At 37.0% G+C, this 13,621-nt stretch overlaps 1 protein-coding gene across 1 annotated transcript; it reads left to right on the plus strand.

The window, feature by feature from the left end:
* Positions 1-410: 410 nt before the first annotated feature.
* LOC135705128 (lysozyme-like) lies at positions 411-1,439 on the plus strand. The gene is made up of 2 exons (XM_065226698.1): positions 411-734; positions 810-1,439. The coding sequence occupies exons 1-2, from the start codon at positions 428-430 to the stop codon at positions 941-943; spliced, it is 441 nt and encodes a 146-aa protein (XP_065082770.1). The 5' UTR covers positions 411-427; the 3' UTR covers positions 944-1,439.
* Positions 1,440-13,621: the final 12,182 nt, after the last annotated feature.

Below are 13,621 nucleotides of genomic sequence, written 5' to 3' on the forward strand. Positions count from 1 at the left end.
TCAATCAAGCTCAAGCTCAAGCTCACAAGGTATGTTGCCTATAATATTTTGGTATTATTCTTTGGTATTTTTCCTCTTATGTCATGCTGGTCAATACCAAAATTTGGCATCAGGTCAGAATTAGGAATTCATTAGTTATTTTCTTCTGCTCGAGTAGACATACTCACTGTCGATTTTACCTCTTATGTCATCCATACTAATTTAAGGTATCGAGATATTCGTTCCTGCTCGGGTTGTAACCAATCAACTTGTTCCAATAGTTACACAACTTCAATATATGTGCTTTACGACATTTTCAGAATAAAACTGAATAAATATTCATTTCATGTGCATATATTTCGAATGAACAAACAAAATTAATTTAACTAGATATATAATGAGCTACAATTTTCTGTTGCTCGTCAGTTCAAATGTAAAAGCTCCATCAATGATGAAAACGATCGCATTTATTATTGCAATTGCAGCAGTTTGTACTGCGTTTGGGGCCGTTGAAGCCAAAACATTTACCGAATGTGAACTGGCCAAACTTCTTCGCAGCAGGTACAACTTTGATAAGAATAAGGTGAACAACTTTGTCTGTATGGCAAAAGCAGAAAGTAGTCTAACCACAAACAAGACCAATAGGAATAAGAATGGATCCACCGATTACGGGCTATTCCAAATCAACAACAATTACTGGTGTTCATCACCGGGGCACACTTCTAAAAACAATGATTGCAAAGTCTCTTGTTCCGGTAAGTAAATAAATTAAAGAAAATATTATATATTATATAAATATTTTTTCCAATTTTGAACCTTATTCATTTCAGATTTAATGACTAACGATATTACTAAGGCAGTAACTTGTGCTAACAAGGTTTTTGCTCGTCATGGATATTCTGCATGGAATGGATGGAAATCAAAGTGTCAAAATGGAGTCAAAGATCTGTCATATTGTATGTAATCCTGAATTTACAGAGAAGAATAAAAATAATTAATACGATTTAATTATCACAGTGCTGTATACATTTAACTATTAAAAAGTTCAGGAAAACATATGTGGATATGGAAGAAGCTAGTATTTAATTCATGAGTACAATTAAATCACGGAAATGTATCTACAGCCGATATACCAACTCAAAATTGAGTCGAATTCAAATCAAAATTGTAAAAAGTGCGGCAATTGCAACGAGTGAGTAATTTTTTACTCGATTTTCCTCAAAAATCTGATCGAATATGAGAAAATTCGATGGACATTTTACTGAGTTAATGAGTACGCTGATCATTTTCCAAAATGTGAGCTCATTTGGTTACGATCTCATACTGTACTATCCCATTAAAGTTTATATGGGAATTCTTCTTTTTGCTTTATTATAGAGACTTTCAGCCTCTATTAAATGAGAATTACTATGGGTAAATTGAACTTTATGTTCACCTCGTTCTAACCGCACTGTGCATAGGTGTAGAGGGGGCTACACCTATGCACAGTGCGAAAATTTGATCAGTTGCTAAGAATTTTGAACTGACGGTTTTGAACAAAATTAAAAGAAATTAATTTAATACTGAGTTAGGGGGAACTCAGTATTAAATTAATTTCTTTTAATTTTGTTCAAAACCGTCAGTTCAAAATTCTTAGCAACTGATCAAATTTTCTAAATTTTCAATTTTCAAATTTGTCTCATAAAAAAATTGTTTTCCAGGTCTCCGAACCTTGAAATTTGTTTAAGTTGCGGGAACATGAAGTTTTTTGAAGATCATTAGATCGAACGCTACTGAGCTGCTTTAGCAATGGACCCAAATATTGGAGAATGAACACTAATCTCCCTTAGGGGCATCCCTTAGCTCAGTCGGTAAAGGTGCAGCTACAAAGCAAGACAATGCTGGAGGTGGCTGGGTTAGATTCCCGGTCCAGTTCAGGATTTCTTTCTAAAGTCTGAAACTTCCAAGAATTTTCGAGAAAATTTTGAGCAGAATTCCAAACAAATTTTGAAGATAGCTGAAGAACAATCCGATTGATAATTCCAAGGGATTATATAAAAAAAAACTGTAATTTTGAGCATAAAGTACAAGTAAAGTGTCAATTTTGACACCTGTATGGTGCATTGTTAGGAGAATTTCAAGATAGTTCTGAAAAGAACTCTATGAGAAGAAGAGAATAAAAGTTCAAGTGAGTTCAAACGGTAATACCTTATTTTTATTTTTATTTACAACGCAATACATTTTTTCCTTGATTTGTTTTCCGTCGATTTTGTTTTCCGTGCTGAGCACCAATGCTACCGACGCCAGGGAGGCAGCTCCCACACATGGACCCTACCTATTGACCCATCAACTCATGAATCGGGGACCAACGGCTTTACTTCCCTTCCGAAGTAAGGCGTGATCAGAGATGTTATGCCTCAGAATATCCCGGCGGTGCCGACTGGGATTGAACCCAGGCCTGCTGGGGTGAGAGGCAATCACGCTTACCATTACACCACCGGCGCCGCTGACACGCAATACAATCCTCAACTTCCTTTCCTCTGTATATATCATTTTCCTTGGCAATAGGAGTAATAGCCGTAGTAATTATCATAAGAAGCTGACAATAATCCGGTTGTTGGATAAAATCATAAGAAAAGAAAAATAAAATCTAAGATTAATCCAAAGTTATTCTGAGCAGATTTTTCAGGTATCCTAATAAAAATTCCAAGGGAACATAATTCCGAGGGGCGGTGACCTCGGCGTAGTGGTTAGCATCCATACCTCTCACGCCAAAGTCACGAGTTCAAATCTCACCCCCGGACAAGTCACGAATAACCCAAGAGCGTTAAAGTGACTATAATAATAAAAAAAAAAAAAAAAAAAAAAAAAAAAAAAAAAAAAATTATTCCAAGGATGGTTAACAAAAATAAGATTGATTCTAGACAAATAAAAAAACATGTAATTTTTTTTTTTAGATTTCTGAATAGAAATTTAAGAAAATCTCTGGGAGCATCCTAGAGAATTCTGCGAAAAATTAAGAGTTCTGAGAATAAACTTATTGAAACTCCGAAGAGAATTGTGAAAGGAGAATTTTAAGGAGATACCAAAGATAATCCCATTTTTTCGAGGGCAGTGGCTAACAGACTGTGCTTACTGGAGCACTTAGTGCTCCGACAAGCCTCTATTAGTTCTTCGAAATGTTACTCTTAAACTTGATGTCTGGAAAAGTGAATTTAAATGGCTACCAATAGCAGATTAAATTTTTTCAAGTCCAGAAATTGAAATTTTATTCCATTGAATCGTAAAAATTATTCTTATTCTGAAACTGTTTTCTTTGATAGATTGATTGATAAGTAAGTCTTATATTTTTTATTAACACCTCAACACTGAAATGTCATCCGTGGTGCCCGAAAAATTCTACAATATTGATATATTTGCTAGGTCTTCGATATTTTCTTGTCTATGAAATTGAAAACCCAAAATATTGATTTTTTTTTCAAGTTCAAGAATCCAAAAAAAATTAAATCCGTTTTTGAAATTTTCTCTTGAAATGATTTTTTTAATTCTGATATCATAAAAAAACTAAGGTCCGAAATCATCAAAATTTTCACAACTATGAAATTTTGCAAATTGTCTGGAATATTGCTAAAAAAATGTTCTTGCCCGGAATTCAAACATCTTCAAATGTTCCAGAACAATTACTAAAGAAATCAGAGTCCTAAATCATTATAAGATCTCACAAATTCATCGAAGTTCCTATATATTGAAAAAAAATCTTGTTTACTTGCATTTGCATTTAGAAATAATCTATGAAAGTCCACAATTTCTAAAAAAAAATCTAATGTTGAAAAAATTATTACCCTTTTTTATAAGTCTGCAATAGTTCGCCAATAACTTGTAAATTAATAAGAGCTAATTAAATAAGAAAGCTAAACATCCCTATTCTATCCCTGAATTTCTCTGTAGTCTACTGATCTTATATGAAATTTAAGAAATTTCTCCAAAAACATAAAAAAAAACATGACCCTTGGATTGCCTATTCTGGCCGGACTTGGCAAGCTGCTACTAATCAAATTCCACCAAACAGTGGTACAGCGAAAATGGCTTCACAGTGGTTCCCTAGGAGATGAATCCAGTCAATACTCCGGAACTATGCGATTTTCAAGTTTTCAGCATTCGACATAATAGCACTCGATCAAATGGCGTTCAGCGTTGGCAACTGGCCTAAACCTTCATCTTTTAAAAATGTCCCCCACCCCCCTTATTTTGAAACCTGGCTACGCCCTTGGGATTTGATCTAAGTTAGAAACTGGCCACTTCCCCGGGGGCACCACCCATATGTCACCAAAGGATTACAAGGCACTCAGTAAGCGTGCCATTGTTCTTGACTACGAACTCTAATGTAATTTGATGTTTCGCCTGATGGGTTTTATTCGTTTCATGTTGGTTTTAGTCTCACGGCCTATACAAACCGGAACATGATCTGATCATATCTCTGAAATCAGTTGACCGACTTCAAATATATTCAACAGCGTACTCGACCTTCTCCGATTTGCATAAAACTTTGCATACTTGTGTGTCATGGCCAATCATTCACATTTTTATAAAAATTTGGCCAGGATGATGATTTTTTTGTCAAAATGGAATCTTTGTAACTTTTCAATAAATTGTAGTACAAAAACGTCACTCGATCAGAGCCCAAGTAACCATAGGCACGTTATATAGCCTTTTTAGCTGTATACAGCTAAACAACGGCTATATCAGTGTTTGTAAATTCTGATGAGGCTCGTATATAGCAAAAAAGGCGGAATAACGTATCTATGCTTCCATTTATTAACGTCCATTTAAACAAACCACCTTGAGGAGGTGGAGATAGTTCATTCAGGACGAACGTATCTATGGTTACTTGGGTTCTGATCGAAATGACGACGTCTGCGACAAAGGTGTAGAGAAAAATAAAGTTTACAGATTAAATCGTATATGATGTTGACTAGTTTAAAACGAAATTAAAACTTGCATGTACAGTATTGGCCATTCAAATTGCGCAATAGGCCGATTTTCATACAAACTAGCAGACTTTGGCATGTTGCAACTATCTTTTATTATGATAAGTTGCTGAATTAATCTGATGCTGATTAAGCTGAAAGGGGGCGACCCCGGCGTAGTGGTTAGCATCCATACCTCTCATGCTAAAGTCACGAGTTCAAATCTCACCCCCGGACAAGTCACAAATGGCCCAAGAGCGTTAAAGTGACTATAATAAAAAAAATAAAAAAAAATTTAAAAAATAAGCTGAAACTTTGACACAGAACTATAAATGTGCTGAAATTTGCGTGTACGTAATATCAAATTATTGGAAGCGCTTGCCAGAAATTGACGGGTTGGTTGAAAAGGGCCAACTAATTAGCACATTCATAATTCAAAATTTCCGAAGTCTATTATTTCGGAATTTTTTGACCATATCGTAAATAACATTCTTAGGCACGCCGTCATTTATTGGCAATATGGTTGAAATTTTTTAAATAATAACACTTCGGAAATTCAGAATTATAAATGTGCTAATTAGTTGCCCATTTTCAACCAGCCTGTCAATTTCCGGCAAGCGCTTCCAATAGTTTGATATTACGTACACGGAAAATTCAGCATATTTGTAGTTCTTTGTAGAAATTACAACTCAATTGATCATAATGATGTTTCAGGAATTTCAGAGATTTTAAGGAAAAATCCAGTTACAATAACTTCAGTAAAGCCCTAAAATCTGTAGAAAGTTTATGCTTTCAGGGTAGTTGAAAGATCTTGAATTAAATCCGATTAATTCAGGGCTGTTCCTTTAAATTTTACAATATTTTGAAAACATCTTGCAACTGCATAAACTATTTGGTTTTAAACTGCAGGAAATTCTCCGAAAATTTCATCGAAGTCCAAAGAACTCCAAAAAAGTTGGTAAAACTTGAGAAAAGATTGGGGAACTATAAAGATATTTCGAGAATTCCTTAAAAATGACGGAAACGTCCAGAGAAGCCCGAATATGTGTGTTTGTATACAATCTATTTTCTACTGACCGGCAGTACTTTTATGGAAGAAAATTGTTTGCAGCTATTTTTATACATGCCTGTTAATACATGTACATTCTGAGGTTGCCTTCATATACAATAAGCCCCACATGAAAACATTGAATATATCAATTAGATACATGTAATGCATTCACACTTCCAGAATAAAAACAAAATACGTTTTCTAAAAATTTAAAATTTAATATTATCTCACCAACTTTTGTTGTTTCTTCACTCTTATGTCCAATTTTCGTGCCTATTTGTGAACTCGTTGTCCTTTTCTGCACTGCTGATAGTCTCCGGAAAGTTGATCTTAAATTCCTAGTTGCGTCTTATGAACGGAAAATAGACTGTGCCCATATCCGGATAGTTTCGTAACAAGCATCAGTCCATTGTTGTATAGCATGTGCTCCATCTTACTGTTCTTCAGAGAGAAGCCCGGATGTATTCTGAAAATTTCAGAAAATTTCTGAAAAGTCCAAAGAATTTATGAAAAGTCGAGAGAATTTCTGGGGTGTTTAATGAATTTCATCGAAGTCCAGAGAGCATAAAAAAGCCAAAGAAATTCACAAAAAGCTAAGAGATTGTCACAAAAGCTACGTGAAGTTCAGGGAAGTTCCGAGAGGGAACATAAATGTTCTTACATGTATGGACGCTTAAAAATCGGGGGGTGCACATACAGGGGTTACTCAAAATAACTAGCATAGGCAAATTTTTGGTCAACTTGGTGTTGTAACTTCGTTAAATATGATCCGATTTTAAATCTTTCAAGACCATTTGACTGACAACTAATATTGTTCTACGATATAGCCACTAAAATAATCCTGGTCACCGAATACCGGAGATATTCCGGGTTTCCGGAGGGCTTGTCTAACTTGCTAAATTTTTGGAAAAATTTAATATATGATGCTGCCTTTCCGGAGTTACTGGAATGCCCTGGGGGGAACATGTAGTAGGATGCAATCACATTTTTACACAAAACAATACCATTTGGGAGCTTATTCTGGAACCAGGAGATGCCCCAGGATAACATGTTAGAGGAAAATTGTATTTTCACTTCACAATGCCGTACGACAGCTCGAACTATCTGAAGTCTTGAAATGGACCATTGACTACTAGCAGTGGATAGGGAGATTAGGTCTTTAAACTCTGGTTGTAGACCAATAAAAGTCCCTCTTGTATTAATGTAAGGTGTAGCAAGAGCACAACAACAACTCTTTAATGAACAAAATGACTTTCGACGTCAGCTCTGGAGATGTTCGCCAGCACTTTTGTGCTCACTAGTGACCATCAGTTAGTGCCATTTCCAGCATTTCAAATTAACAATAGTGACAGTGCGAATAAACCATTCTTATTTGAAAAGTTGCACTTTTAATCTGGGTTTCAAAGCTATTTGCTATTTGCAAAGCTTTGTATTATTAATGAATTATTATTTATAAATTAAGAATGCAATTTAAAATTGTATGAAAATGTTATAATGGAACCGTCTAATATGATGTTGGACCACAATTTGCTTCAATAACAGCTTGGATTCGTCTGGGAATTGATTCATAAAGTTTTTGGATGGCTTCTAGTGGAATGTTGTACCATTCTTGGATCAGAAGATGTTCAAGCGATTTCAACGACGATGGAGGAGGAAAAACGCTTCGAATACGAGCTTACAACGTCGACCAAAGTGGCTCAATTATATTTAAATCCGGCGACTGTGCTGACCATGGCAGGTGTGTAAAGTCCTCGTCGTGTTCCGCACTACAGGTTCCACGGCATGTTTTTGAGTAAAACCGCAATTGCCCCCTACTACAGGTTCCCCCGAGGGTATCCCGTGATTCCGAGAGCGGTCAATGTGGTCAATGATTAATTTGAAGTTTTTGGAAAGCCTATTCTTGAAAAACCATGAAGAATGAGCTGTCGCACGGCATGTTTTGGTGTAAAAATGCAATTTTCCTCTGCTCCAGGTTCCCCCGGGGGCATACCGGAGGTCCCGAGAGCGGCCAATGTAGTCACTAATCCATTTAAAGTCTATCAAAAGCCTATTCATGAAAAAGCTAGCAGAAAAAGCTGTCGCCCGGCATGTATTGGTGTAAAAACGCAATTGACCCCTGCTACATGATCCCTCGGGGGTATCCCGTGATTCCAAGACTGGCCAATGTGATCAATGATTCATTTGAAGTTTATGGAAAGCCTATTCTTGAAAAACCATGAAGAATGAGCTGTCGCACGGCATGTTTTGGTGTAAAAATGCAATTGTCCCCTGCTCCAGGTTTCCCGGCGGCATACTGGATGTTCCGAGAGTGACTAATGTGGTCAATGATGCATTTAAAGTTTATCGAAAGTCTATTGACGAGAAACCATGAGAAAGAGCTGTCGCACGGCATGTTTTGAGTGATTAAAGGATCTGCCCGCGTTCAGAACCCTCCACCAGAACCGATTCCAGGGAAATGGCCGATTTTAGTTCTTGGCATATGATTCGCTTAAGAAATGGTTCTTCTTTCGTTGTATTCACTAAAAATATATATATTTAACCAGCATCATATATAAAATTTCACCAAAAATTTAGCAAGTTAGACAAGCCCTCCGGAAACCCGGAATATCTCCGGTATCCGGTGACCAGGGTTATTTTCGTGGATACACCGTAAAACAATATTAGTTGTCCAGTCAAATGCTCTTGGAAGATTTAAAATCGGATCATATTTGACGAAGTTACAACACTCCAAAAATGACCAAAAATTTGCCTATCCTAGTTATTTTGAGTAACCCCTGTATGAAAATTCAGTGAGTAATCGTTCTCAATTCACCATGACAGCACACTATGCCATTCGGGCCGAAAATCGGTTACAAAGAAGGGTAAAAAGGAGCTACAAAAAGTGTTTCATTAAAACTAATTATCAATTTATTAAAACTCAAAACCATGTCCATAAATCTTGTAAATTTGAACAAACACACAACGGGAAAATTTAAGATTCAATTACAGATTTACCTTCATTCTGATTTGAAACATATTCATTCCGGAAAACTTGCTTGCATGCTACAGTTCATTATGATAACTTCCATTAAATTTCTTGTAAAAAATGCAGAGGATGTAAGAGTAGTTGAATCATTAAATGCAATATACTGCAGTCAACTTAATAAACAGCAAAACTATATGATTACCGAGTAATTTCATAAATGCGAAAAAATGAATGAATTTAACCACTTCATTTAGTGTTGTATTCACATCATGCAACATCCTTTTATGCCTATGCTAGCTTCGTCCAAATATTCGTCTGCCGTCTGCCAACAGGCTGTTAGAATTTGATTTTAAGTAATATTATGGTTTTATTACCGGTGCATAATTAAATGGCAACATAATAATAATAATACTGCATTCTAAATCCCACTTAAATCTCCGTACGTTGTCCATCTAATAGACACACCGAACACTGCGTCCCTCGAATACGAACTAGATATCGTCTGGTACATAAAATTGAATCATAGCTCGAGAAGACAAAACTGAATACCTACAATAATGCCGATCACAATGCCCAGGCCCAATCCTACCTGAAATAGCAAACAACGCAACTGCATTCTGATGTGCTTCGCACAGAAATTGCATTTGGCTCTCTGGATGGATGCTCTCGTCGGTAATAATTTTATAATTGTTTTTAAAGCTTTAATATTATAATGCATTATTAATTACACTCCCACATCATTGACAATGATTTATTATCGCCATTTAGTCAGGTCTGCATATACTTGCACCGAGCCTTCAAACCGGGGGTGGACTTCTCATAAGTGCAATGGCAAGGTATTGGATCCATTTGGAAATTCCTCCAAAGAGAAACGTCGCTGTTCGAAATCACACATCTGGCCGTTTGGTGTGTGGCTTCGCAGAATGTGAATTTATGGGCGGCGGCCGCAACATACGAAGCGCGAGAATGTGAAAATTCTTCACTACATAATTGCATGCATTTACGGTTGATGCATCACCGCCTCGACTGAATGGACCTGAAATCCGGCTGGAAATAACAACAACAACAACAACAACACCAACAGCCAGCCCGATGTACACATACCAACTCACGTGCCTACAATGTCCGAGATTGAGCCATAATCGTTTTCCTTTTGTTTTGCGTCTGGAAATTAATTATTTCTGTCCCGGTGTGTTCGCGAAACGGTGGCCACATGGGAGGGTAGATTGAGAACATTCATTTCCCACACATTTCAGTCGTTAGGGATGTTTGTAATTTAGGAATCTCTTGTGTCATGCTTTAAGCTAATACAGTGTGTATAATTAACCCAACAAACAATTTCAGCTTTACAGGCCTTCTTTTCCACTATCGTGATAGCGATCTAGACGGAAATCTGCTTACGAACGAGTGTGAGGTTATCTAAAGGTGGAAGCAGGACAATGACGAGCACATTAACGATGATGTAGCAGAGAGCGCAGAGAGCAGACTTATGGGCACGTACATAAGACGACAGGTTCCAGGCCCCAAGCCTCCAGAAAGTCAAAAAAGGCGATCGGTCGACTGAAAACAATAAAGCCGCTGCACAGTGCATAGTAGGGTGGGTCAACTTCAGAACCTCTTGTACCACACTGCTCTTTCGATTTGTATTGAGGTCCCTAACAACTGTGCCAAATTTGAACAAATTTTGTAATGAACTGTTGCTGTTTGAATCTATTTGAGGTGTCACAAGATGGGTTTTATTCGTTTTAGGACTGATTTAGTCTCATGGCCAATACATGATCATGATCTGGTCATATCTCCGAAACCAGTTCAATAAAAAAATAAAAAATATTCAAAATCGTTTTATAGGATCATAGTAGCGGAAAATCTACTTCAGCCTTATTGCCCATTCCCGACCTATCGAGCACAAAACATCAAATAGGGAAAATGGATGTAATGTCGGCCTAAATTCCCCTAATTTGAGCCCATACATAATTCAGCATGGTCCCCGGTTCATGAGTTGATGGGTCGATAGGTAGGGTCCAGGTGTGGGAGCTGCCTTCCTGGCACGTCGGTAGCATTGGTGCTCAGCACGGAAAACAAGATCGACGGAAAAAACAAACCAAAGAAAAAAAATAAAATAAAAAAATAAATTCAGCAATTGACTAAATTTTCAATAGCGACCAAAAATATCCATTAGTATCGTCCCAATGACGCGTTCATCTAGATAAAATGGATAAAAGGCAGCTGTTTAGCGATGGGCCCAATCTTAGATCTTAGGGACGAAGTGTTGAGGAACGCAAAATAAGATCTCAAAAACAAAAGGCGCACGCAAATGGGCTTTTCTTTCCCGATATGCCAAAGAGAATCCCAATGGTGTTTCAATGGCTAATAGGTCCAAGAAAACCCGCAGGCCAAGTTGAGCCGCCAGAAGTAGTTTTGCATTTTCAACAATAAACGAATATTTCGCGACCCCTTATCAGAACTAACGGTACATATGGAAAGGTAAATACATTTGGAAACCATCTGTAGTAATAACATTCCGTTTGGTGTTAAACTACGCTAGATTAAGAAAGACTAAGGGCGGGTAGTGCTTTATAGACCGATAATGGGGTAGTTAACCCTGCATTTCATTTTGGTGGTTGTGGGGCCGTATTACGTTCACTGGTTGTCGAGAAACACGACTTAGCTCCATGATTTTTGGGAATTTTGTTCCGTCCACATCTACGGAACCAGTTAACCGATTCTATAAATATTTAAAAGTGATCAATGAGACCATGAAATCTATAATTTGGTTATTGTTGCGATCATTTCAGTTTAGTGGTCGAAACACAACTTAGTTCTCTTAATCTGTGTTTTTTTTCGGAGGTTGTTCCGTCCATATATCCGGAACCAGTTGAAAAATATTCAAAGGCGATCTATCGGACCGTGGAAGCTTTCCTTTCGTGGTTCTTACGTCCAATTCTGTACAGTGATTACCGAGAAACACGTCTTTGAAATTTGTTCGTTACATTCACACACAAAACACAAATCGTGAGTTAACGATTGTGCGATTACAGCGCACTTCTTCCGGCACTAGGGGAAACGCTTCTATAGTTGCAGTACGTTAGAAGCGTTAGGTTCCTATAGTTGTGCTTGGAGACTCAATACACAACTATAGGAGCCTAACGCTTCTAACGTACCGCAACTATAGGAGCGTTTACCCTAGTGAATTATTTCAGTTTTCAACTGTACCGATAATAGTCAAGCCGCAAAATCGTGAATGATCCTAAAAAAAATTCCAAGATCGAGACTTAAAAAAAATGGCTTAGATCCAGAATTTTAAAAATTATCCTAGCACATTGATTTTTTAACCTATAAACCTTTTAGAAATAAAGCTAACACGTTTGGCCAGAATTTATAGAATTTTTCCGTGTCAGAGACTCGAAATATTTTTGACGTTCTAAGTAGAATCATGATAAATTATTTAAGTCTAAAAAATGGAAAACCAAGATTTAAAATGTTAATGTTAACAAACCCAGTGGCGTCACGTCCACATGTGCAACCTGTGCATAACACAGGTGTAAATAATTAAATGCGTTTAGATTTTATAGTTTTATGGTCACATTATTGTTGTACTTCTTTACTCCAGACCACAAGTGACCATGAATACACTATTTTATAGTGTGACTCAATTAAATCATCGAACTTGGTTTGCTTCAAAAAGGATTAAATTCAGTTCGGATGGTCTGCTTAATCCCTAGTGCATTGATTTCTAAGCATGTCGATATCACTGCCATGACAAAACTCGTTAAATAGTGCACCTAAAGTTTGTGAATGGTCAAATGCCTGATGTAAGCAAAGCAGACCTTCTATCACCTCTTGAAACATACCATAAATTTTCCACAATACATGGCGGTTTGCACCACTAGTTGTAATTGGAACTTTTAGCAGTCACGCGTCAAACGGGAGCAACACGGAAACAGCAGTCTGGTACGCTTTGGACGTGTATCATATTTGCAGACCGGTTTAAATGTGTGAGTTTAAATTAGAAGAACATTTGTCATGTATGGGTGCTTAAAGTGTGCATTTCTTTCTGTGCACTTGGATATCTGATTACAGGCAAAGAGAGTAATAGAGAAAGAGAGCGCAAAAGCTCGCTCTGATTATCTTGTCAGTTGTAAATCTCTCAATTACCGATGGTTGCGCCGGTGCGCCTGTCAAAACTTATGAGCTTCCCCAGGTTCATTCTGATAGTGTTGTTCTGATGAATAAAGAGTAACTCTTTAACTCTTTAACTCTTCAACTGTTGATTAATTCAAGTTTGCTACACAGGAGACTTCATGAATTTTCTTTAGATTTTGATACTGTTTTGTATAAAAAAATAAAATTCGCAAGTGTTTGACGGATATTCTTCATCGTTAGAGTTAGCCTTGTGATAAAAACGAGAATTAGTTAAGTTTTGCAATTCCTCCTGCTTCAGTTAGCGTGAAAAGGGCCATACAAGTTTTGTTTAAACAAGATGATAGACCATTTAAATGTTACGTTAGGTAGTGATTAATAAAGTAATGGAGAATATGTCCCTCGAATTCATGGAGCAAATAAAACAAAAACTTTAACGAACAAAGTTTGGTGCACAGGCAAACAAATTTGTCACGCGACGCCTCTGAACAAACCTACCTCCAGCTGAAAACGATTTACGAGATCAATTAGTAATAAAAA

Source organism: Ochlerotatus camptorhynchus, unplaced genomic scaffold (genome assembly GCF_037179485.1).
Source record: "Ochlerotatus camptorhynchus isolate MF236.1 unplaced genomic scaffold, CSIRO-AGI_Acam_v1.1 ptg000258l, whole genome shotgun sequence".
In the NCBI taxonomy this organism is placed as follows: Eukaryota; Metazoa; Arthropoda; class Insecta; order Diptera; family Culicidae; genus Ochlerotatus; species Ochlerotatus camptorhynchus.